Below are 26,278 nucleotides of genomic sequence, written 5' to 3' on the forward strand. Positions count from 1 at the left end.
AGGGGAGCCTGCTTCCTCCTCTCTCTCTGCCTGCCTCTCTGCATACTTGTGATCTCTCTTTGTCAAATAAATAAAATAAAATCTTTAAAAAAAAAAAAAAAAAGAACTGAAAGTACACAGTATCTAGTGAGTGGATCTGCAGGTGGGTTTCCTGAGCCAGCAGCATGCGGGATTCACAGGCTGCAGCCCAGAGCTGCTCAAGCAGAAGCTGGGTTTTAGCAAGCCTTCCTGATGACCCACGTGTGTCAGTGTGTCTGTGCTCGTGTTGTAGTTCTCTGAGAATGACCTCTCTTCCCTTGGAGCTAAGATATTTTAAATTTGAAGTCCATTTTTCTAGAGGTAAAAATATTTCATGAAGTTTTGCTTCTTTTTATTTCTTAGTTTCGTTGATATTTCGTGAAAATTGTGCTGTTGTGACTGAAGTCGGAGCATTATTTTGTCTTCTGTTATTTGACGAAGTATCAAGAATGGATATGTGGTGAGCTATAAGAATTGTAAAACTCCTTTACTCTTATTTAAGGTTTCTGATGCAATCTTATAGCAATGCATGGAAATTTCTGAATTACAAAGCTTATACTTTCCATTTTGGTTTGAGTAAACAGTATCAAAAAGTCAAAAAGTGTATTGGCTCGGAAAGTTCCATGAACTTTTTTTTTTTTTTTTTTTTAATTTATTTGTCGGAGAGAGAGAGACAGAGAGAGAGCACAAGCGAGGGACGGGGAGGCAGAGGAGAAGCAGGGAGCCCAGTGTGAGACTTGATCCCAGGACTCTGGGATCACGACCTGAGCTGAAGGCAGCTGCTTAATCAACTGAACCACCCAGGTGTCCCTCCCATGAACTTTTAACTTGAGCATTACTAAGCATAAAATTAAAAATTTGCTGCAGTAATTTTTGTCATTAATACATATTTCAGTATGTACTCTGGATGTCATGTGTTTTTTTTTTTTTAACATTTTATTGAAAATCCTTTGGGAAGATGTTAAGATGGTAGTATCTGATTAACACGGACCCTGATTGAGCAGGATCCAGTGGGAGTGGGACACAGATTCACCTGCTAGTACAGTGCCCACATTATATGAGTAATTTATTATATGTACTCCTAAGCACTAATTTACTCTCTAGAAGCAAATCTAGGTAGTAGGAAAGTGTTCTTCAAATGATAGAGCCAATTGCAGCTCTTGTTTGGTGATTCAGTCAAGGAGCAAATCGTATTTGTTGGATAAAACCATGGTTTACTCATTTGTTTCTTTCCTTGTGTGTGTGTGTTTTTAATGAAATAGGTCTATTAATCCTTCCACTAAACCTTCACCATCGGTCTTCAGTTTGCCTGTCTCAGTTTTTAGAAGGTAAATGATTTACTGTTTTGACATTTGACTTTTTTTGAAGAGAACCTGTTTCAGGAAGGTTTATCTGACATATTAAATCATATGACTTGTAGTGTTTTAATGTTTTCTCACCATGCTGCTTCGGAGAGTTCAGTAAATGCATGGCCCCATCCCCATCTTTCCATCTGATGTAGTTCAGGTGTATAGAAAAGATGAAAGAACTATACAGTGAATGTGTGCTTACTCTCCAGCCTTGATTCAGCAGTTGTTAACGCATGGACTTAGTTTCTTTTTCTCTCTCAATGTATTTATTTATTTGTTTATTTTATGTAATTTTTCTCTGATGCATTTGAAAATAAGTTTCAGACATAATTTCACTTGTCTCCTAATTATTCCAGCGTATACCTCCTTAAATTAAGGACACTCTCCTATATAACCACTGTGCCATGCATGATCACATCTAAGAAAATTAAAAATCATTCTGTAACATAATCCATTTTCTCCAGTTGTATCCAAAATAGTAATTACCTCCTAGAGGAGAGCAAGGGGAGAGGGAACAGCAAAACTTTCCGAAGGGTTGGAGATGTTCTATATTTTGTTCTCAATGGTGGTCATGCAAATGAATACAAATATAAAAATTCATCAGGCTATATCTAAATTGGAAATCTATGTATTTAAAGATAAGTAAATTATGTCTTAATAAAATTATAATTAATTTAAAATAACATTCCATAATTTGGCAGGACTTATTATACATACTGTAATCCTTGTCATTACTGTATAATATTCTGTTGTTGAATTTATTTACCACAGTTTATTCATTCTCCAGTCAGAAGGTATTTGGGTTGATTCTGGGCTTCTGTTCCTATATCCGCTCCTGGAAGCATGTATATGTTTCCCAGTGTAGTGTGTAAGAGTTCCTTTTAAATATATTTTTCAGAGTGAAATTCCTTGTTTGTAGACATCACCCACTCTTCATGGTCTTTTGATTTGGCTAAGTAATCAAACTCACATGACTATAATATGCCTTGCTTAGAATGAGATTACATGTGTGGATGCTGGAAGCTCTCTTGGTTTAGAAGACCCATGTGCTAGTAGGAAATAACTTCTTTAGTTAAGTGTGCCATAAGCATAATTTCCAGGACCCCACAAAACAGGTGACTTGTAAGAGCCACAGCACTCAGGGTTGCTCAGAGCTCTGGCTTCCCTTCATGGATTTGCGGTTTATTCCTACACCTCCCAGCCCAGATGTAAGTGTCATTTTTGCTGTAAGCACAAACCACAGCTTAGTAACATGTTGAAATTCCTTATCTGTTTGGTCATCCTGGGGCAAAGGGCCAGAATTAGCTCAAGATAAAATTTGTCCATAGAGAAGAACCAAGGGTTTTGTTATTCCTTTACTCAGAGTAATGTTGTCATTTTAAAAATTGTCTGTCTGGCGGATATATAGTAGTTTTGCAAACCTGTTGTGATGTATTACCCTGCACTTTTCTTTCCTTTCTTCCTTCTTGTTCTTGGATTAATTTGCAGTTCATTTTCCAACTTACTAAAGAATTCCCCGTTGATCAGTTGCCATGCCTTTTCTTATTCAGTGCAAGTCCTTTCAAGTAGGCTCTGTGTCCCTTTTGTCAAGGCCCCCTGAGTCTATTAGAATTTTCTTGTTTTCTAGCACAAAGAAATGTCCAAGAATCACCTTTTATTTCCCTATCTGACACCTAGTTTTAGCCCTTTATCTAAGGATTCTTGGTTACTTTTGTGGAAAATTTCAATTTTTAAATTTTTAAAACTATCAAACTGTTCAGCCTGATTTATATGTAGTACCCTCCTTTAGCTTATTTATTGAGACACTTTAAATGAAAAAGCACTGTAAAGTTCCTCTGAGAAGTCTTACCCAGTTGTGTTTATCTAATACTAGTCACTAATATGTGAATTAGTGGTTTGGGATATAATTTTTTAGCAAAATGACTTTTTAACGTTTGAACATGCTGGACATTACTGTCCTGTTAAACACTGTTAAATTAACTTGGACTGATTTAAGAGCTGTTGCTATTGTATCTGTTCTTGAATCTAAAAATATTTCTGGGTCTTCTTGGTAAGACGTAGTAGCCGAGTTTATTGATGATGCAGCTGTGTCCAAGTAAAAATATTAGGTTGTGATTTGGTCACTCACTGATTCCTGTGAACATAAGGCAATTCATTTAGTCTCTTTAGTACTCATTTTGATCATCTGTAAAATGGGTATCAGTGCCATGCATGTAACTGAATGAATGGTGGGTAATATGCAGTGTTTGGCAATAAGTAGGCACTCATGTTCTAGCTGAAACCCTTTATATGTGGCTCACTGTAGCTATAGGCCTTGCCCTGAGGAGGCATTAGTCATCTCTGCTAACAACTCCAGTATAGCACAGAATAAGGAAGTCTTCGAGCAAGAATTTAAAAAGCATTTTGGGGAGTTTAGAGGATGGCAAAAAAATAAGGGAAATACGATGTACAGTTTGATAACTGTTCAGAATAGGAGCTATGAGAGTGATCTCTGCATTATCATGAGAACTAGCACTCATTTATAATAGCTCATCTGTTTGTAGTAGGGTTTAAGAATTTCAAAGTTCATAATTATTTGTATATATTCTCTTTAGGTATCATCTGCCAGTGCGTGTAGTTGGCCACCACGCTGTGAGTCCTTACTCCATGGTTGTGCCATTATCTGCTGACTGTTTGGCCTTGAAGCCAGTCTCAGACATGCTGAGAATAGCTTGGAACTTGTCCTGGTATCATGGGAGTGATAATTTGTTGAAGCAAACAAATTCTGAACCTAAAATCCAAGAGTAAGCTGTTATGTTTAGTTAAAAAATTGTTCATATTTAACCAGTTATAAGTGACTAGTTTGGTTTTATTTTTCCTTTAGGTCAAGTGCCTTTTTAAGGTACTATCATCTGATTCTATTTTTCCACTGAAGATTATAATTTTTACTTTGTTTTACTTTTTAAAATATATTTTGCTTATTTATTTATTTTACTTTGTTTTAAAGATTATTTGTGTTCATTACTTTTTAGAAACTATCACACAGGGAAATTTAAATTAAAAACCATGTGCTCTGGGGCACCTGGGTGGCTCAGTTGGTTGAGCGACTGCCTTCGGCTCAGGTCATGATCCCAGACTTCCAGGATCGAGTCCCGCATTGGGCTCCCAGCTCCTTAGGAGTCTGCTTCTCCCTCTGACCTTCTCCTCTCTCATGCTCTCTCTCACTCATTCTCCCTGAAATAAATAAATTAAAAAAACAAAACAAAACAAAACCACGTGCTCTATGCTGTTTTAGAGATTATATAAAGTTTGATTAGTTATTTTTTTTTTTTCCAGAGAGAATGTACACATATGAACGGGAGTGGAGGTGGGGGTGGGGAGGTGCTGAGAGAGAGGCAGAGAGAATCTTTTTTTTTTTTTTTTTAAGATTTTATTTATTTGACAGAGAGACACATAGCAAAAGAGAGAGAGAGAACACAAGCAGAAGGAGTGGGAGAGGGAGTAGAGAAGCAGGGTTCCTGCCGAACAGGGAGCCTCATGGGGGGGTTCGATCCCGGGACTCTGGGATCATGGCCTGAGCCGAAGGCAGACACTTAACAGCTGAGCCACTCAGGTGCCCCCATAGAGAGAATCTTAAGCAGGCTCCATACCTAGCAGGGATCCTGACACAGCGTTCAAGCTCACGACCCTGAGACCATGAATTTAGCTGAAACCAAGAGTCAGACCTCAATCAACTGAGCCACTCAGACACCTCAAGTCTGGTTAGTTAATGGATATAAATCTCTAGGGAAAGTAGTCTGGATTAGAGTCAGAGTTCAGCAAGTGTATGTATAAATGTTACCATTACTTGATGATGATGACGATTACTTTGGAATATCCTACATTCTGATCTGTTCCTGCTTTCTTGTTTGTATGAAAATTATATTTCTGTAAGCAGGAAAATGTCAACACAAATGCTTAGGATGCTAACATAAAACTCTAATTGACAGATGTATACCAGATTTTCTTTTGGCCCTGAGTCAGCCTCTAAAATGAAGATAAAACAGAATTTTTTGAAGAGAGTTTTTAATAAACATAAATGTGGGCTTTTATTTGACTGGTTTTATGTTGCTCTTCCTTTGTTTCTTTTTGTTTAGATTTTCAGATGCATTGAAGTTATCCACAGAGGACACCCTTGCTCTGAAGGTGACACACACAGCTAGTGGACTGAAGGACTGTCTTCATTCCATTGTCGAGGCTGCAGTCCACAGAGAAGTGAGGGCTGCTGTCACGAGGATGAGTTTTTATCTTCTGAATGACAGATTGTCTTTAAAGAGTGGCGCTGGCCCATGTGGGATTACCTTGAAGTCCTTGTCTTGGCACACTGCACTGAACAGGTCAGTATATTACAGCTCAATGCCAGTTTCAAAAAGCAGGATTGAATCATATTTGGGCTTATCTCCACATTCTTGAAGATAAGAGCATGTATTCTTCTTGTTGCTATCGTTAGAGAAATGTTTTTTTCAGTAAGAAAACCTGGGATTTTTATTATGCATAATAAATATCTAATAATAACAAAAGGAAAAATTTTCTGAATCACTACATTTTGGACTTAATAATAAACAACACAGTTTTTATATCCTATCATAGAAAATTTTATTTCACTATCTCACAGAAGCAGATGACTAGGATAAGACATGGTTGAACACAGTGAATGTGAGTGTTTATCACTGTCCACATTAAAAGAGCCAAGACATCAGTGAGCTGACTAATAGGTTTGGTACACCTGTGGTGGACTTTTTTATTTTGTTTTGCTTTTGTTTTGTTCCTAAGAATATTACCTCATTCTTCTTACCCTGGATTTCATGAAGTTGATTGCCATGTGGAGATCCGTTAGTAGTTACTGGGAAGGCTCTAGCTCGTGAATGTAATGTGTTGCACCGGTAGCAGATGGCTGCGTTTGAAACCAGCAAGACTGATGGGCAGCCGTTGCCGGCAGTTTTACATGTTACTCTTCATGTGACTTTAGTGTAAGATGTATAACTTTCTATTAAACATAATGTGTGTCGTTTTTAAAATGTGAGGTTAAATGAGTTTCCAAAATGTGAACTCAAAATGGATCTCTCACAATTCAGATCCCTAATTTGGCTTTTCCACTGGTATGTGTTGGAATCAGCCAGTACTTCCTTGTGAGAGAGCTGGCAGTTGAAGATCAGGATTTTTACAGTTAGTTGTTAAAACACAGCCCTTCTTCAGAATGAAATTGCATACACTCAGAGTTAAATAAATTATAAGAAAAATGAAGGTAATGATTATGCCGATATCATCATTTCCTGATTATTTTGCAACATTTTACTGATACCTGTGTTCTTGAGGTTATTTACATCTGTTATATCTGTGTTGTGAAAATGCCATATAATGGTGTGCTGCTGTGCGTCTCTCCACAACTGTTTGTTATGTTGGTGGCTTGCAGTTGACAAGGGGAGAATATTTACACTGTGAAAATAGGCAAATACAAGAAACCATCCCACTCCTTACCTGGTTGCTAAATATTTATCAGCACACCACTTATTGTAAAGAGCTAGAAACCATGATAATTCCCTTTTTTATTGTAGGTTTTTACAGGTGCTTCCTGCTTCCACTGAAGATGAGAAACTGCTAATAGTTATTATACATTTTTTAAATAAGTTATTGAAGGAACAAAGAAAAAACTCATCAGTAGAACTTCTAAACTGGCTTCTAGAATTACTTCTTAGACATGTAAGTGTTATTAAGGAATTGAATGGATTTTATGAGACTGACGCGCTGCCTACTGCGTTAAGAAGGCACTTGAAGGGATTTTAGATCTGACAAATGATTTATTTATAAAAATTAGTAATGCTTTGTAATGAAAAAGCCTAATTTTTATATAGCCCATGTTTAGTAAAGTGGTCTTATATTGTATGAGACTGTTTACTCAAAACTTTGGAGTCGAGAAGATTTTTCCAAGTTACCTAAGTAGAACCTATAAAGAGGGAATTCTATAAATATGAGTACATAAAAATTACATGGCAGTGAATAAGACAAGAAAACCCTGTCTTCATGGAGTATATTCTAGGGTGGTGGAATGGACAGAAAACAAAGATTTTCTGCAGAGGGGAGCAATAAGTGTGAGAGGAAACATTGATAACAGACACGGCGGGACGCTACTTTGTGATGGTCATAGAAGGCTCGCCTCTTTGACTAACATTTGGCCAGAGCACTGAGTTAAGTGTGAGGTCAGCCATGTAGGTATCTAAGGGAAGAACGTTCTAGCCAGAAAGGAAGAAAATGAAAAAGCACTTAGTTGTCTGGGCCGTGTTTGAAGAACAACTAGAGGTCTTTGTGGCAGCAACAGGATGAATGGAGTATGGTGATAGGAGATGAGATCAGAAGGATATTCCCAGTCAAGCTCAAAGAGAACCTTGTAGGCCATGGATGGCTATATAAAAATTAGGCTTTTTTATGTATGAGAGAGAAAACTGGTGGAGGGTTTTGAGCAGAAGAGTTACATGATGTGACGTCAGTTTAAGAAGACTGTGGGTAGCAGCTGTCTCTAGAACCACAGGTGGCGTGGGTGGAAGCTGGGAGGCCTGCAGTAACCCAGGGGAGGGTGGTGGTAGCTTGGCCTAGAGTGGTGATGCGCGAGGTGGTGGTGAAGGCAGCTCTTCCTTTCTTTCCCTCTCTCCTTCTCTCTCGTACACACACCAATAGGACTGTGACTAAGTGTGGAAATTATGGTCCTGGACTACAATTTGAATGTTGTGAAAGATGAAAAGCAGAAATAGCATCACTAGCAAAAGCTAGGAGATGAAAGGCGTAGATCAGATAGGAATATAAAATAAGTCCAAAATACCATAAGCAAGGTCTTTGTGATTGGATTTAGTATTATGTTTTTTGATATGCCTGTGTTTTCTGAAGAACTGCACTTTTAAGTCATAGCAAGTTTTTCTTTAATAAACCTTATTTTTTATATTTTTCTCTTGCCCTTTTTTGTTTCACATTAACTTTATTTTCAGTTTGTGTAACTTAACAACAAAACTGTTATCCAGTGGGAGGGTATTTATATGTAAGTTTTATTGGCTTCTGTATGTATGGCAAGAAATACTTCAAATATAGTTAAAAAGACACGATAAACTGAGAAAAATATTTGTAACACAAATGAGAGATGATGCACAAATTTCCTTAAAGTAAATAATTAATAAATGAAGCTTTAATAAGATGATTGAACTCCCAGAATACACAGACCTAGAAATTTTGCTCTCCTGTTATGTTCTTGAGGATGATTTCAAAGTACAGTATTTACTATACTTTGATTTTCTTGTATCATTTAATTACTAAAAAAAATTAACAAAGCATTTGGAGGCAGTTATTTTCTGACCATTTTTAATAAAGCAAATAGTAAAACCATATGTCACTCTAGTTCCTTGTTCAGCTTTTAGGCATGCTTAAATATTTCAGATATTGGATATTAAAATATTAAAAGAATCTTACAAAATTTTTCCTGAGGTTTTTTTTTTTGATAAATCGATTTTTGATATGTAAATATTTTATAACTTCATAATCCTTTTAGTCTTTTTTAAAAAAAAGAAAATTTTTAACAGTTTCCTCCTTAGGTTAAACTTCTTGTATTCTGAGAATTATGGTTACTTTGGGTTGTGTAAAGCAGTTATAGTGGGCTTAGGTAAATCTTTTCTTGAAACTCTGTGTAATAATTGAATGTTAGCTTGGAAGACTTTGCATGTGGTATATACAGTAGGAATAACTATGCATATTAAAACATATTTACCTAAATTATGTAACTACAGTTAAAACTTCACATTTATTATGAATTTTATAGTATGTCATAAGTGCTGATGCATATTGAAAAATTTATTGATGGTTTTGAAATTAAAATAAAATTTCTACAAAATTCTAAATGATTGTAATTTTAATGCAGTTTCAGAGAAGGATTTTTGGCATAATTAAATATATTTATTTGACTTTGTATGGTATTAAGGCTGTCTTTGGAAAGCTTTTACTTTGTCTCATATATTATCATCACTGGTGTTAAAAATAACAATAGAGGGAACAAAAGGTGAGCAGTGGACCTAAGCATTCACTATTAAGAGAGTTTACTCTTTGTTGTGCTACAAGGATTAAATTATTAAGTGTTATGTTAAGAGTAACATTCAATATAAAGGAAGCTTGAAAATAAAGTGAAATGCCTTTTAATCATCTGAAATGGGTAAAATAAGTGAAAGATGATTTAAGAAGGTCAGTAAGATAGTATTTCCAAAGGAATTGTTTTCAATGTATGGACATACAATGAAAAAGTATATGAAAGTCAGGGCAAAAATTAGTAAAATTAGGCAGAATATTTGAATACTTGATCAGGCAGAATGTGAATAGGAGGCGTAAAGAGAAGTCAGCTAACTTACCGAGGGAAGACTGAGAAACTTTCTCTTGTGAAAAATGTGTATGTTTTTTCAGAACACTGATTTGTTACAGTTTAGGCACTTTAGGAATTTATGGCACCACATTAATTTTACATTTTAATGTAATGATGCTTTTGTTAATATATATAAAATAAGCTGAAAGTGCTGAGTTTGAATACCTTTCTTTTCAGAATGAGTTTTTTGATGGAAGGTCATAAAAGTAGAGCCATAATTTTTTTGGCGGGGGCGGGGGGAGGCTATTCAGAACTATACAGCATATGTCTTTCTTTGTCGACCGACTTGCACAGACACCTGTGCACTCAGAGTTCGTGGAGTGCATTGCATCTCCTCTTGTTGATGGCTGGTAAAGTGGATGTGATGAGTGTGGATAAGGAAAATGAGCCATCATTGTAGAAATTGTTGCTTTTTGGAGGTTGCCGGTGACAAAGTAATGGTAATGGTAGTTGGTTTAAAATTGGGATTGAATACTAACGTCTAAAGACAAAACCTTCACGTCTGATTAAGCACTTGAGATCAGCAGGCATAGGTAGAGGAATATTTCCTTCTTGTGCATGAGGAATGGTCATTCATCCCATGTTTTAGAAGTGATGTTTCTGAGGTTTACTGAATCTTAATATTAACATGTGTATCTAAGATGTGTTAGAAAGGGAAAAATTGTCTCAGCAAGTACTAGTATAAACAAGCTACTAACAATGATAATTTGGAGGAAGAATCTTAGTTTTAGTCATATACATACTATAATATTAATCTATCAATCAGGAGTTTCTACTTAATTTTTATGGGTATGTCAGGGTTAATAATTCCTGATTGTAATATATTTTACCAAGATGGAGGTTACATTAAAAACAGCTTTCTTATTTTGTCAGTATTTATGGGAGTTGGAGGGAAGGTGGGTATAAGTCAGCCTTTTGTTATTTGGGTCTAAGAATACTATGGAGTATGTATATTTATTTTTATGATTTTATTAAATGTGTATTTTGATTATTTTATTCCTATATAAAACATAGAAGTTATAGTCATGTTTTATGTAATTTTATTTGATCCGAATGAGGTACTTCTTGTTCAAGATAAAAAGAAAGCTGGGAAAAAATGTTTCTTAGGTGTAAAATGTAGTAAAGTAAGGTAAAAGCAAAACATCTGTCCCCAGTACTTTCTAAAATCTTTCAGTTGTTTTCTTTATAATTGTGTGTACCTGATTGAAGTATTCTGTATGTACTGCATAATACAAACAACGTAGAATTTTCTTCCCATTTTTTTCATTTCCACAAAAAGAATGCAGTTATTTTTGAATTGAGTTCTTTAGGTGAACGATTTCATAACAACAGTGATTACATTTTGATTTTATCTCTTTTTGTATGTTGTAATTTTCAGAATTGATATGACATAATGTGGGGGACAGAATATTAACTAGCTTTGAAGTAAGGTGATTCTCAGGTTGAATCCTTGCTTTGTTCATTCATATGTCTTTGGACAAGTTATATAACCTCTTCATAAACCCCTGTTTAACCATCTGTAAAATATGAAAATGCACATCTTCCAGTTTAGTAAAAAAGTAGAATCTTGTTTTCTTTCCCTTTTTAGCACAGTGCCTGTGATACTATAGGTGATGATACTACACCATGTATCTTTAATGCTGTTTGTTAATATAACATTTTTTGTTCTTAGTATTATTAAAAATAATTATGCTATATTTCTTGAGCTATATATTTTTTAAAGTTGGAAAGCAGGAAGAAATTTAAGTAGTTCTAGTTTTATTTAGCAGCCTATTGAATTGACAAGGATTGCATCCGTATTAATGCTACTCATTGGCGTGGATGCTGTGGTCTTCTGCCACCCTGCTTGGTGATTTGTATTGGTACACATTTTGCAGAGGCAATTTGGCAATATATGTTGAAGACATTAAAACAATTAAATCTACTTGATTTAATATCATTGCTTAGAATTCACATGTCTGATATAATCAGAATTGAACATTGCAGCACAGCTCAGTAAAATTAGAAATCACTGATTCTTTAGTACTTGGTGTGGTAAATCGTTATGGTTGAAAAATAATCAGATATTAAAATAATTTTTTTGAAGAAATACTGATAACATTAAGTTAAAAAAGGGGTAACAGTAGTGTTTTTTTTTTCCACTTTGTCTCAGTTTCGTAAAAAATATGGAATCATAATTGTGTTTATATGCCACAAAAAGAATAGTGTGCACCAGTATACTAATAGTGACTATCTCTGTGAGGTGTGATCATGGGTGGTTTTTGTTTTTCTCTTTGTGCTTCTCCATATTATACTCAGTTTTCTTTCCTTTCTTTCTTTTTCTTTTTTGGTAAAGATTTTATCTATTTATTTGACAGAGAGAAACAAAGTGATAGAGGGAACACAAGCAGGGAGAGTGGGAGAGGGGCAAGCGGTTTCCCGCTGAGCAGGGATCCCGACATGAGACTCAGTCCCAGGGTTCTGGGATTGTGACCTGAGCCAAAGGCAGATGCTTAATGACTGAGCCACCCAGGCACCCCTATACTCAGTTTTCTATAATTGATGTGCCTTTTTTTTGTTGAGATCACATATGATGCACCTTTTGAGTTTAGAACATAACATCTCTATTAGTGCACTACAGACCAATACCTACTGGCTAGGTAATATAACTCTTAGGTAGTCCAGAACGTGGTATGTAACAAAAATCTTTATAGAAAACAACCCACAGCTCAATTAGAGAGTAAATACATTTTTTTTTTTTTTACAAATACTATTTTTTAGAGTCCAAACCCACTATTAGACCTGCTGGTTCTGACGGAGTCACAGGCACGAGAGGAAACGGATGACATCCGGACTGCTGTCAGGCAACAGCTCCAGAAAGAACTGATTGCTCTTTTCAATACACTGCTGCTCAGTTTCATTGCAGTTACGGACAGGTACCGTTTGTCATTGAAGGTTTGGGGACATTGATGAAGAACCTAGTTTCCTTTTGATTGGCAAAGAATATTACTTTTTATTTGTTTCAAATCAAGGAAGAAGGAATTCAGTAATAGTCAGTTGTGGTCTGTTTGTTTTTATTTCAGTGGAATCTCTGGTATAGACTGTTATTTCACACACACACACACAAATACATACACACACACACACACACACACAGTATTTTGCTCTTTCTAGGTTTTAGGTCTTGATCCTCTCTTAATTCTCTGAGCAATTATACCCATTTCTGTGGCTTTATGACTGTTTTTACATAGATGATTTTCAAGTGTGTATCTATAATTCGGACTTAAATTTTTTTTAATTGGATAAAATTTACTATTTTAACCATTTAAAGTATACTTTTGTGGTTTTTAATATGTTCACAATGTTGTTCAACTGTCAGTATTTAATTCCAGAATATTTTCATTACTCTGAAAAGAAACTTGGTACCCTTTAAGCAGTTCCTCCTCCTTCACCCCTTATCCAAGCCTTTGGCAACCACTAATCTTTCGTCTCTCTGAATTTGCTTATTCTGGATATTTTATATAAATGGAATCAGACATATGTGACCTTTTGTGTCTGATTCCACATTGTGTCTTCAAGGTCCATTGCTGTGATGGCCCGTAACAGTGCTTGCTTCTTCCTATGGCTGATTAATGTTCCATGTACAGATATACCACATTCTGTTTATCCATTTTTCTGTTGGTGGACATGTAAGTTGTTTCTATCTTTGATTATTATGAATAGTACAGCTATGAACATTTGTGTACAAGTTTTATGTGAACACACGTTTTTAAGTCTCCAGTACCTACTTAGAACCAGAATTTCTGGTTCGTATGGTAGGTAACTCTGTGATTACTTCTTCAAGGAAGTGCCAGTTGTTTTCCATAGCGGCTATACCATTTTACATTGCCACCAGCAATGTGCGAGTGTTCTAATTTCTCGGCATCTACCCTAACATTTCTTACTATGGCCATCCTTCTGGTGTAAACTACAATCATTTTGGTTTTGATTCTATTTCCCTAATGAGAAATGATGCTGAGCATCTTTTCATGTGCTTAATGATTATTTGTTATCTTCTCTGAAGAAATGTCTGCTCAAGTCCTTTGCCTGTTTTTATACTGGGTTGTTGTTTTTGAGTCATTCTGGACATCAGTCTTTTTTTTTTTTTTTAAAGATTTATTTATTTATTTATTTGACAGAGACAGCGCAAGCAGGCAGAGCAGCAGGCAGAGGAAGAGGGAGAAGCAGGCTTTCCACTGAGCAGGGAGCCCAATGTGGGGCCCTGCTGACTTGCTTAGATATTTGCAGAGGTACCATTCCCTTTGATGGTATAGTTTTTCTTTTGGAGTGGTTAAGGTAAAAAGGATCCCAGGACCCTGGGATCATGATCTGAGCTGAAGGCAGCTGCTTAACGGACTGAGCCACCCAGGCGCCCTCGGACATCAGTCTTTTATCAAATATGATTTGCAAAGTTTTCTTCCATTCTGTGAGCTGTGTTTTCACTCTTTGGATAGTGTCCTTTGATGTATGAAAGTTTTTTTTATCTGATAAGGTCTTCCTGTGCTCAGATCCCAAATCTCTGCTAGATGGAAGGACTGATCCCACACACATGAAACATCTGAAACATGCTAAAGTGTCAAAACAACCCTAATTCAGCTCAACACCTGGCTAGATCTCAAAGAGCAGCCTCCTAACCACATCTTGTGACCAAATGGCAAGACTTTTCTCTGAGAAACTGTTAGGTACTTTGCTTTCAGTAGCTCTTGTATACAAATACTTGACATACAGTCACAAATGGAGAGAATATAAAGAAGTAAGAAAATGTCTCATGTAACTAAGAGAAAAAAGTCGTTAGAAACACTCACAAATGTCAATATTAGAGGAACTTTAAAGCTGTTATTATAAAATTTTCAATATAAATGTAATAGATATTAGATGAGAAGATGGACAAGATAAGTAAAAATATGTAGAACATCAATAGCAGAGAAAGCGAAACTGCAAAAAAGAACTAAATACTAATTCTGCTACTGAGAAATACAGTTTCTAAAGAATTTATTGCATGGGCTTAGCCAACTAGACACAGTATAAAAGAGGATTAGTGAATTTAGAATACAAGTCAATAAAAATTTCACTACACGGGGTCACCTAGGAACCTTCTGAAGCGCTGAGAATGTTATATATGTTATTTTGCTTGGTGATTATGTGATTATATACATAGGTAAACCATCCTGTAGTGTATTTATAAGATTTATGAATTTTACCTTATGCATTTGTGTGTCAGTGAAGTACTGAAGACAAGAACAAAATGAATCCATTGGTGGTAGACTCTGGAATGTGTATAGACTCTTTTGAGGTGGGCTTATTAAAATATTAAGATCAGTAGCTCAGGAATCTACATATTAAATAAATGCCATAGATAGTCCTGTGGGCTAGACTTTGAGAGAAAGACTCAAAGTACTATGGACTCTTCCTTGGGTGAATGTTCTTTGGCTATTGAGAGGAACTTGCATAGGGAGGATGAGGCCAGCTGGGTCTGGAGCTTGGGGAAGGTACAGGGACTAGTAGAGGGAATTGATGGCAGCTGTGCCAGGTTCAACTGGCTTGCTTAGATCTTTGTGGAGGCACCATTCCCTTTCATGGTATAGTTTTTCTTTGGGAGTAGTTAAGATAAAAGGAGCAGACAATGAGAATGACTTTTATGTTAATTTAAAAAACAGAAGAACAGGGGTGCCTGGGTGGCTCAGTGAGTTAAGCATCTGCCTTTTGCTCAGGTCGTGATCTCAGGGTGCTGGGACTGAGCCCCACATCGGACTCCTTGCTCATTGGGGAGCCTGCTGCTTCCTCTGCCTCTATCCCTCCCCACCAACTTATGCTTGCTCTCTCTCTCTCTCAAATAAATAAAATCTTTTAAAAAACCAGAATACTGTTTTTAATACTGTTAATTACAAGTGATCCTTGCACAACACAGGTTTGAACTATGTGGGTCCACATATACATGGATTTTTGGGGGAGAAATACAGTATAGTATTACACATGTATTTTCTTTTATGATTTTCTTAATAATATTTTCCTTTCTTGGGGTACCTGACTGTCTCAGTCAGTAGAGCATATGCCTTTTGATCTTAGGGTTATGAGTTTAGGTCCCATGTTGGGCATGGAGCTTACTTACAAAAAAATATTTTCTCTTCTCTAGTTTGCTTTTTCTAGTTGTTATAAGAAAACAGTTTATAATAACATATCACATATAAAATATATGTTAATTAACTATGTTATCAGTAAGGTTTCTGGTCATCAGAAGGCTATTTGTTGACTTTTTGAAGAGTCAAAAGTATATGAGGATTTTGACTGCACATGGGGGTCAATGCCCCTAACCTCTATGTCATTCAAGGTTCAGCTGTACTTTGTTGTTGACTCATGAGGTATATGAATTTACACAAATAACTTTTAGGCTTTGGTATGAGTTCTGTGTGTTTCTGAAACTTCAAAAACACCTGGATGGCGGGTATATAAAAATTAGGATCTTTAAATCATACAACTATGATTGTATGATCTTTAAATCACACCTATGAGACTGTGATGCAATGGGTAAAAGTATAGGCAGTAGTTGTCAATTTTAGAGTGTAAAAAAACTGAGGAAATTTCAGATTTTATTCAGTGCTTTGTTAGACAATGATATTCCTTCTAGCAGTTTCATCTTTGTATCCATGCCTACTTATTAGTTTTAGGGATTTTGTTTTCTAATAAAAAATGTTCTCTTGATTGTTCTGTTTCTGACAGTTACCTTTAAATTATGTGTCAAAACTCATTAAAACTTTTTGTTTTAGCTTTCTGGGGAAAACAATTTCAGCTAATTAAAAATTCACTTTTTTATCTAATAATTAAAAGTATAGATTTAATGTCTGTCAATTAAAGGCATTTAAAGTATGCATTTAATTTTCCATTCCAACTTTAAAATTTTATTTTTGGGTTGCTAATACCAATATCCATTTATGTACTTTTCAAAGATGTCATAGACCCTAGGTGGTATTTTAACTGTGTTTTCCTTGAAAAATCTTGTTTGAGACTGCCATTTCTCCTGGTTCATACTTTCCTGATGTGGGAAGTTGTTAGTAACCCTCTACTACCAATAAGTTAACCTATTAGGCTCATCACACTTGTTCTCTCATTGATTTTTTTTTCCCTCCTTTACATACACAGGAAGTGCTTGGAGCTTTTTTATGTCTTCCAAACGCAGCTGGCTCTGAAACTGCTCCAGTGTCTGAGAGTCACAGACGCTCCTCACTTCTATGGCCTGCCATCTCTCGAGAGGACCTTACGAGGGATGGCCCATCTCACGGCATCTCCGGGATGGAGCTCCCATTCTCCTCTCACAAAGCCATTTGAAATTTGTGTTAAGTACTTATCAGGCCTCCTTGAAGTAAGTAAACATTGTAAGTGACTATAACAACCAGAATTACAACTCCCAAAGAAGAGCTATTTACTATGTATTGTAGTATTGATTGATTGATCACTCCCTTTGTGACAGGCACAATGTTAAGTGAATTATATGTATCACTGTATTTAATGCAGATGATTATTCAGCATTTGTATGATTCCTTATAATGGCTAAATGTTTTAGTGATTTTTATTAATAGATAGGTAAGATCACTTTCAGGATACACTCATTTTCAAGAAGACTAGGGCCTACATTCAAGTCCTCTCATTAGGGTAGTTTATTTATTCACTTATGTTATTTGTCCTTTTTATATTTATGAAATACAACACTTATGTGGAGAAAACATAAATATATAGTTCAGGTGTCGCATAGTGAATCACTCCTGATCTAAAAATAGCACATAGCCAGCACCTTGGGAATGTTTGTCTCTGCTCCTCTCCTGAAAGGAAAACTAAAAACTTTGTTTTTAAAAACTAAAAACATAAAACTTTGAGTTTTATGGTAAATGCTTGTTTACATTTCTTGGTAGTCTACCGCTTAATTATGTGTTCGTATTTACAACAATTCCTGATTTTTAAAATTTAGTAAAATGGAATCATGACTGCTTTCTTTATTCATTCTGCTGCCTGTAGGTAGAGTTGGTTTAGTTTATTTTTCTCTACTATTCAGCACTACAGTATTGAAGGACATTTGGATTTTCTTTTCTTTTCTTTTTTTTTTTTTTTAAGATTTTACTTATTTATTTGACTGACAGAGAGATCACAAGTAGGCAGAGAGGCAGGCAGAGAGAGAGAAGGAGGCAGGCTCCCTGCTGAGCAGAGAGCCTGATTCGGGGCTTGATCCCAGGACCCTGAGATCATGACCTGAGCCGAAGGCAGAAGCTTTAACCCACTGAGCCACCCAGTCGCCCCTGGATTTTCTTATTCTAATTTAGAACAATTTGGATCCTGCTTCAGTGAATATTCTCATCTCTTAGTGAACAGACTTTTTGATATTTTCCTTTCTAAGTATTGTTGAATATATGGAAATTAATTGTTTTTTTTTTTATATTAACCATAAACCCAGCAATCCTTATCTACAAAATTAAAGTAAAGGCCTTTAATTTTTCACCTTTTCATCATCATGCTGTTTATGGTAATTTTTTCAATTAAAGAGAAATAAGATTAAGGAAGTTTCCTTCTAGTCCTATTTTGCTAAGTGGGTTTTGTTTTTTTTTTTTTTTAATCATAGATGTATAGTGCTTTTTCTGTATGTTTTAAGATAGACAGGATTTTTCTCCTGTATCCTATTAAGGTGGTGGATGCAGTGGATCCATTTAAAAATGTTAAGCAACCTTGCATTTCTGGGAGAATTCAACTTAGATTACGACATATGATTCCTTTGTGTATCAAGAGATTTGGTTTATTAATGTTTTTAGAATTCTTCTAATTTTCTAATGCAGAGGGTGCTTTTAGAATTATTGCATGTCTTCTTTCTCATAAAACTTTATTTATTATTTATTTATGAATGAATGAGGGAGAGTGCTCCATGCACCAGAGAGAGTGCACTGTGCACAAGCAAGGGGAGTGGCCGGCAGAGTCCCTATTGAGCAGGGAGTCCAATGGTGGGGCTTGACCCCAGGATCTTGGGATTATGATCTGAGCCCAAGCCAGAGGCTTAAGTGATTGAGCCACCCAGGCACCCCTTTTTGTCAGGCTTCAATATCAGAATTAGTCCGCCATCTATATATAAATTTTATGTACCTTTTTTTCCATTTAGAATAGTTGATTTGAATTGGTGGTATTTCTTCCTTAAATGTTTAGTAGAATTTGATGATGAAGCAGTCAGACCTAGAGTTTTCTTTTGGAGAAGATTTTAAATGAATTGAATGAAAAATGAATTTAAATCTAGAATTTTGAGAGTTTTATTTTTTTGCATCAGTAAATTATGTTTTTCTAGAATTTTATGTAAATTTTTGAATTATAGCTCTAAAATTATCCATCCGTCAGCTCATTCTTTAAATATATGTCAGATATACAATGAGGTCCTGTTTCATTCCAGGTATTAATTATTCCTTCCCTCTAGTTTTCTTGATTAGTCTTACGGGTAGATTTATGTTTTATTGTTATCATTTTTTTCAAATAATGAATTTTGGTATTGTTGATCCTCCCTTTAAAAAGTTTTTCACTGTTTTATTAGTTTCTGCTTATGCTTATTTCTTTCTCCTTTGGGTTTAAAATATGGCTCTTTTTCTGAAAATCTTTTTAATTAAAGAAAGGATTTATTTATTTATTTATTCCGGGGGTGCCTCGAGAGAGCGAGCGAGCGAGCGTCCCAAGCAGACTCTGTGTTGGGGGTGGGTGGAGCCCAGTGTAAAACTCAGTCTCAGAATCCTGAGATCACGACCTGAGGGAAAACCAAGAGTTGGTCGCTTAAACTACTGGGCCACCCAAGTGCCCTGTTTTTTCCAATATTTTAAGATGGAGTCTTATTTCACTATTTTTTTTTAAAGCTTTTTTCAAGTATTTTTAGCTGTCATTACTTCTAATAAGCATGACCTTAATGTTATTTCACACATTATGGTGTGTCCCATTTTTATCACTTAGGGCACTATAGTTTTAATATGATGTAATATATATAGCAGTGATAGAACTGTGCACGGTTCTGTAAGAGAAGAGCTTCACCAGGGCTCCTCCCAGCCTTGCATTTCTGCGTGCAGTCTGCCGAGGCAGGGCTTAATCATAGTTGATCTAAGTCTTGAAAAAGATCCTGTGATTATTCTGGAACATGAGAACATGAGGCTTGCAAGGAACTGCTACGAGACCGTTTCTTACTTGCTTTGCTCTCTATAGGGATGTCTGCATTGTGCCCGTTTCTTCTTGCCTCCTGGGTTCTGATGACTGGGCTCTCTGCCTCCATTCCCTTAGGGAACAGCCACAGACCATGAGCGGGGCCTGAGCGCCGCCACAGCGGAGCGCCCTGTCCACATTGCTGTTGTCAGGCGCCTCTGTTTCCGTGTCCGCCTGTAAGGACTGGGAGCTGGCACCTTTGGCTACTATTGCTTTTGCTATTTTATGTGACTAATACACTGTCTGACTCTAAAAACAGCTTGTTGTTTCCTTATTGACCAGATCTGTCAGCATTGCTTGTCTTGAACTTTCAGTGATAGCCAGAGATGATAGTCAGAGGTTGGGATCTTTTAACTATTAGGATGTCAGGAAAGTCTCTTAGAGGCGGCAGTGGACAGATTTGGAAAGATGACTGAACTGATTGATAGTGATGGGCATTCTAGACATGGGATGTTTTGACCAACTTGTCTCAATAACTTCCTATTCCTTTCCATGCCGCACACCTGCTTGTGGTCCAGCTGTCTACCTACCAGCAGATTATCCTGTGCAGACAGAAACCTTTCAACCCAAGCCTTTTCAAGTGCATATTGGCTCTTTGTAATCTTGGATTTTGAATCTTACATTTGTTTTAATTTTTTCCCATATCTCTGAAGTTTTCATTTTATTTGTCTGTTTTCACTAAATAAAAAAGTCTATTTTAGGGGCACCTGGGTGGTTCAGTTATTAAGCTTCTGCCTTTGGCTCAGGTCATGATCCCATGTTTGTCCTGGGATCAAGCCCCACATTGGGCTACCTGCTCTGCGGGGAGCCTGCTTCTCTCTCTCCCACTTCCTCTGCTGTGTTTCCTTTCTCGCTGTGTCTCTCTCTGTCCAAAAAAAAAAAAAAAAATGTTTATTTAAAAAGTCTATTCATACAGTTTCTTCTCTCTTTCAGATGGCAATCTGTACACAAATTTTAAGATTTCACTTCTTTGCCTTCCTTAAGGAGGTCTTCTCTTATCTTCTAGACATGTACTCTCAGTAAAGAGTGACTGACTGGTCTCTTTGGTTGTGTGTCTGCTTTAGTTTGTATGGGCCACTGTTTAATTATTACATCAATATTTCATTATTGATTGCTTTCATTATTAAATCATGCTTTAGGTGATGTATATTTAGCTGTAAGCCATGTTTCAGATGATGTTACCTAGAATTTTTCCCAAAAGTACATCTTGTTTTGTTAAAAAGATTTAAAAATCCTAAATCCTAAATAGTCTTTTTTTAAAAAAAAGATTTTATTTATTTTATTTGACAGACAGAGATCACAAGTAGGCAGAGAAGGAGGCAGAGAGAGAGAGGAGGAAGCAGGCTCCCTGCTGAGGAGAGAGCCCCATGCGGGGCTCGATCCCAGGATCCTGGGATCATGACCTGAGCCGAAGGCAGAGGCTTTAACCCACTGAGCCACCCAGGCGCCCAATCCTAAATACTCTTAGCTGTAGTATAGAATTTAATATGAATTTTAGTGTAGCCATTTTAATAAAATTCTTTTTCTTAGATAATTATAAATACTAAAGAAATATACACTGATAGTTTTCCCAAACTTCAACATGTCCAGAAATGTTTGTATTTTGAGAATGGTTATATTAGCTTAGAGACCTTACCACAGTAGTTTTTGAAAACTCAGATCCTCTAATGTATTTCAGTATAACTCAATATGAAGTACCTAATTTACAGCATTATGTGTTACGTGATTTGTCTGTACTCCAGTTAGTTATAAACCTTTTGGAATCCATCTCCTCTATAAAGTAATTTTTATCTGTTTCAGATCAGGGGTGTGTGTGGGTCTGCCACAGCAGTGACTGAAGAACTTAAGTGCTAACATTATTTATATCTGGAAACTACCCGGAGTGCTTTTTTTTTTTTTTTTTAAATTGTGTAAGAGGAGAGATTTCAGATCACACCTCATGTTTCAAATACCAGAAATTAAAATGAGCTTTCTTGGTATTAGAGAATAAAATGTCGTCTTAGTTCTAGGTGAGAAATCGAGGCAAACGGCAGTAATGCCATTCTAAGGTCACTTGTCTTTGAGGTAATAAAAATCAACACAGCATATAAGCTAAGGAAGAGATAAAAAGTACAATCCCTGTTTTATAATGTTCCACAGTTAAGAAAAACTTGTTTAACAAATCTTGATTTGGTATAAACATGTTTTATACAATGTCTTGGGAAGAAAATCTTTTTGTCTTCACATTAAGTGACAGGAAAATAATGAGATATCTGTCAGTTTTGTCAGACATTGTGGCAGAGACCCATTAAATCTTCCTTGGGTCCTTTTGCATAGTTACATAATTAGTAAACATCTACATTTATTTATTTTACTACTGGTTAAGTGTATTTTTTAAAGAATGAAGTAAGGCTTATGAAAATACATATTGAGGGGCCCTTGGGTAGCTCAGTGGGTTAAGCCTCTGCCTTCAGTTCAGGTCATGATCCCAGGGTCCTGGGATGGAGCCCCGCATCGGGCTCTCTGCTCAGCGGGGGGCCTGCTTCCCTCCCCCTGCGCCCCCCTCCACATGCCACTTTGCTTACTTGTGATCTCTCTCTCTCTCTCTGTGTCAAATAAATAAATAAATAGATCTTAAGAAAATACACATTGAAACAAAGTCATTGTTGGTCCAGATGACTTGCTATGTAGTTTCTCACTAAAGCCGATTCCTTTACAGAAGGGAGCTGTATTTCTAATGTAGGTATTTTATTTCTGCCCAGTGAAATTTGAATGGGAATATTTGCTTTTAGTGGTTGAGAAATGAAGCTTTTAAACCAAGCATGATACATTAAGATAGGTGAATAGACCGTGATAATTAAATCCTTAAAACCAGATATACAGAATATAATTCCATGGGTCTGACAGAAAGGTCTGATTGAAAGGAGATAGTACTAAAGGCCTTGGCTTGTCCTTTACCATGTAGGCATGAAACCACAATATAGTTATCTCCAGTGACTTAGAGAATAATAATACTTAGATAATAATAACTGGTCATTCTGGTGTCTTAGTTCTCCTAAGATAGTCCTTTACAGTTTTCAACTTTTAATTATGAAAAATTTCAAATCTACACATGAGGAAGGAGTAGTAGAGCAGAGCCCATCCCCTATAGTTTTTAACTGCTGGACAGTTTCATTTTATTTTTCAGACATAATATACACTTTTTTGGTTTATGAAAATTCTCATGTAGTTTACAGATCCCAAATCATCTTCAAATAAATTGCTTTTGTTCAATAAGCTGTACCTTAACATTTATGATTTATGTTGTCTTTTTAAAATCATCTGCTGTACGAGCTGAAAAAAAAAATTCTAAACTAGAAAGTAGTCTCTGTTTTAAGACAAAAGGACTTACTTCAGAGGATGCTGTGATGAATCAACACACTCAGAGGCTTGGGAGTACTTTTTATTGTATTGGTCAGATAACAAGTTTTTAACATTTAAAAAAAAATTATTGTTTTTTCTTAAGAGAGCCCAGGAGTGGGGGAGGATGGGCAGAGGGAGAGAGAAAGAATCTTAAGCAGGCTCCACACTCAGTGCTGAGCCTAATGCTTCATCTCCCTACTCTGAGATAATAACCTGAGCTGAAACCAAGAGGTAGTCACTTAACTGATTGATCCACTGAAGCACCCCAGATATCGAGTAGTTTTGATTGTTTTGCCTCAAAACGTATTTTTCTTTTATAATGTATTGGCACTTATATATAGTGAGCATTCCTTTTTTACTAAAATTTTATGAATTTTAAATGATCTTTTGTCACTTTGAAATTTTTTTTTTAGTTTAAGAGTTGAAAAGTGGGGCACTCAGGGTCATGAGATCGAGCCCCTCATTGGGATCTTCATTTAGTGTGGAATCTGCTTGAGATTCTCTCTCTCCTTTGGCTTCTGCCTCTCCTCCATCACACACATGCACACTCTCTTACTCTAAAATAAATAAATCTTTTTTAAAAAGTTGAAAAGTTATAAAGGTTCTTGTTCAGCCAGTGAACAAATACTTAATGAATCCCAATTTGAGGGATAATATATGATTTACACAGAAATGTTCCAAAAGGGTATGTCACGTATTTTAAAGGATTTTTTAAAATTAGGTAGAAGGACTTTTCCTTAAATTGCTGTCACCTGGTTCCGCTTATCTATTCTTAACTTGTCAGTTAAGGCATATTTCTTCAGATAAGAAACATTTCTTTTGTTGTTATTGATGGAAATGTTTCAAATCCTTCAGATATGTGGGAGAATTGAGAAAAAGTTGAGAGCCAATGATTTAAATAATGAACATATTCTTAAATGTGGAATAGAAATCTGAGATTGCTCAGAAGTGGGAAAAAATACCATTTACATTTAAATCATAATTCTGGAAAATCTGCCTAGCCCTGATAGTAGGGTTTTGTTTTCTAATTTTTAAATTTTCTTTTCTTTTTAAAAAGATTTTATTTATTTATTTGACACGGAGAGAGAGATCACAAGTAGGCAGAGAGGCAGGCAGAGAGAGAGGAGGAAGCAGGCTCCCTGTTCAGCAGAGAACCCGATGCGGGATTCCATCCCAGGACCCTGAGACCATGACCTGAGCTGAAGACAGAGGCTTAACTCACTGAGCCACCCAGGCACCTGTTTTTAAAATTTTTTAAAGATTTTATTATCTGAGAAAGAGAGAGGGGGAGCGCGCACACGAGTGAGGTGAGGGGGAGAGGAAGAGGGAGAAGCAGACGGTCCACTGAGCAGGGAGCCCAGTGTGGGGCTCAATCCCAGGACTCTGGCATCATGACCCTGAGCTGAAGGTAGACACTCAACTGACTGAGCCACCCAGGCGCCCTATTAGAGTTTTATTTTTTTATTTTTATTTTTAAAAATATTTTATTTATTTTTTTGACAGAGAAAGAGAGAGATCACAAGTAGGCAGAGAGGCGGGTGGGGGGGAAGCAGGCTCTCTCTCTCAGCAGAGAGCCTGAAGTGGGTCTCGATTCCAGGACCCTGAGATCATGACCTGAGCTGAAGGCAGAGGCTTTAACCCACTGAGCCACCTGGGCGCCCCCAAAGTTTTATATGGGTAGCAATTTCTAAGTATATTTTTCCAATAAGATATTGATAAGCTCTTTTACTTAAAGAATACTGTAACATTTGAAAAATGTGTGAGCATATTCTGCATCACAGAAGTCTCCTAGGAGGATACTACACATCTTTGTATAAGTTCCAAAGGGAGAAAATTTTAAACTAACAATATTTAATTGTGGTAGCAACCTAAAATATACCATCTTAACCATTTTGAAATATGTAAACTGTAAGAATGTTACGTATACTTTATGTGGTTAGGATTCAAATCAGACAAGTTAGTAGAAAGTTACATGTTTATTTTTAGGTACCACTCAGAGTAAAGCCACCATGACATTGTTTATCCTTGTTTTTCAGGTCATTACTTCTTTTTATGTGGAACGTGGTGGAAATGCTATGTCCTTTATGGGAAAAGGTGTCACAAAGAGCACAATTCTTTGCTTGCTTCACTTATCTCATGAGATGATGGCCCAGTCCCAGAACTTGGTGAGAGCACTGAAAGCTGCTGTCTTCTGAACACTTGCTAGACAAGGAGTGTGTGTGTCTCACACATTTCAAGCCTACATGAAAACGTCTCTTTGCCTTTCCTTCTTAGACAAAAATGATTTTTGACTGAGATGTTTCTTAGAAGTTGTGTATTATGCAAATCTGAATTTTATTTGAAATTTTATTTAAATTTGTGTGCTCTAGAGAATTGCATTTTGTCTAAATCATGGGGGGGATTAGTTTTGAAGAAAAATTAACTTTTTAGGAAGAAGCTGAATCTTTTGTTTTTTTGTGGGTTTTTTTTTTACCTTGTTTTTCTTAAATACTGAATGAAAGCCAAGTCTTAAGTACATTTTAACTTTATTTTGATTTTTAAAAATTCAGTTATTTAAACTTCCTCTGTTTTAGTCTTAGAAACTTACCTAAATTGTCTTTTCCCTTTTTTTCATTCTAGGAGTGGATGTCACTTTGGTTCTTGCCTTTGGGTAGTCACAGTGAAGAGCATAGTCCTACTCAACAAGGATTGGCTTGGTTGATTCCATTATGGGTTGATCGAGACCCAGAGGTCAGTGTGAAGGAAAAAAAAAATTTGTTATATTAAAAACAAATGAAACAAAATAATATGTGCATATACATGAATTCATATTTTCCAAACTGAGATTATTTTAGTGACTATATATTAAGCTATTTACTCCCTATCTTAGTTTGGGCTGCCATAACACATAACAGGTGACTTG

The 26,278-nt window shown here is 36.2% G+C and overlaps 1 protein-coding gene across 3 annotated transcripts in view; it reads left to right on the plus strand.

The window, feature by feature from the left end:
* RTTN (rotatin) overlaps positions 1-26,278 on the plus strand; it is a 156,186-nt gene that overhangs the window by 54,856 nt on the left and 75,052 nt on the right. For all 3 annotated transcript variants that reach the window (XM_059138929.1, XM_059138928.1, XM_059138930.1), the window contains 9 exons: positions 382-478; positions 1,281-1,346; positions 3,962-4,150; positions 5,483-5,722; positions 6,941-7,085; positions 12,535-12,689; positions 16,930-17,149; positions 25,413-25,541; positions 25,996-26,106. In XM_059138929.1, coding sequence (XP_058994912.1) covers positions 382-478; positions 1,281-1,346; positions 3,962-4,150; positions 5,483-5,722; positions 6,941-7,085; positions 12,535-12,689; positions 16,930-17,149; positions 25,413-25,541; positions 25,996-26,106 — 1,352 coding nt within the window. The remainder of the gene's footprint in view (positions 1-381; positions 479-1,280; positions 1,347-3,961; positions 4,151-5,482; positions 5,723-6,940; positions 7,086-12,534; positions 12,690-16,929; positions 17,150-25,412; positions 25,542-25,995; positions 26,107-26,278) is intronic.

The sequence above is a fragment of the Mustela lutreola genome, chromosome 11 (assembly GCF_030435805.1).
Source record: "Mustela lutreola isolate mMusLut2 chromosome 11, mMusLut2.pri, whole genome shotgun sequence".
Taxonomy (NCBI): Eukaryota; Metazoa; Chordata; class Mammalia; order Carnivora; family Mustelidae; genus Mustela; species Mustela lutreola.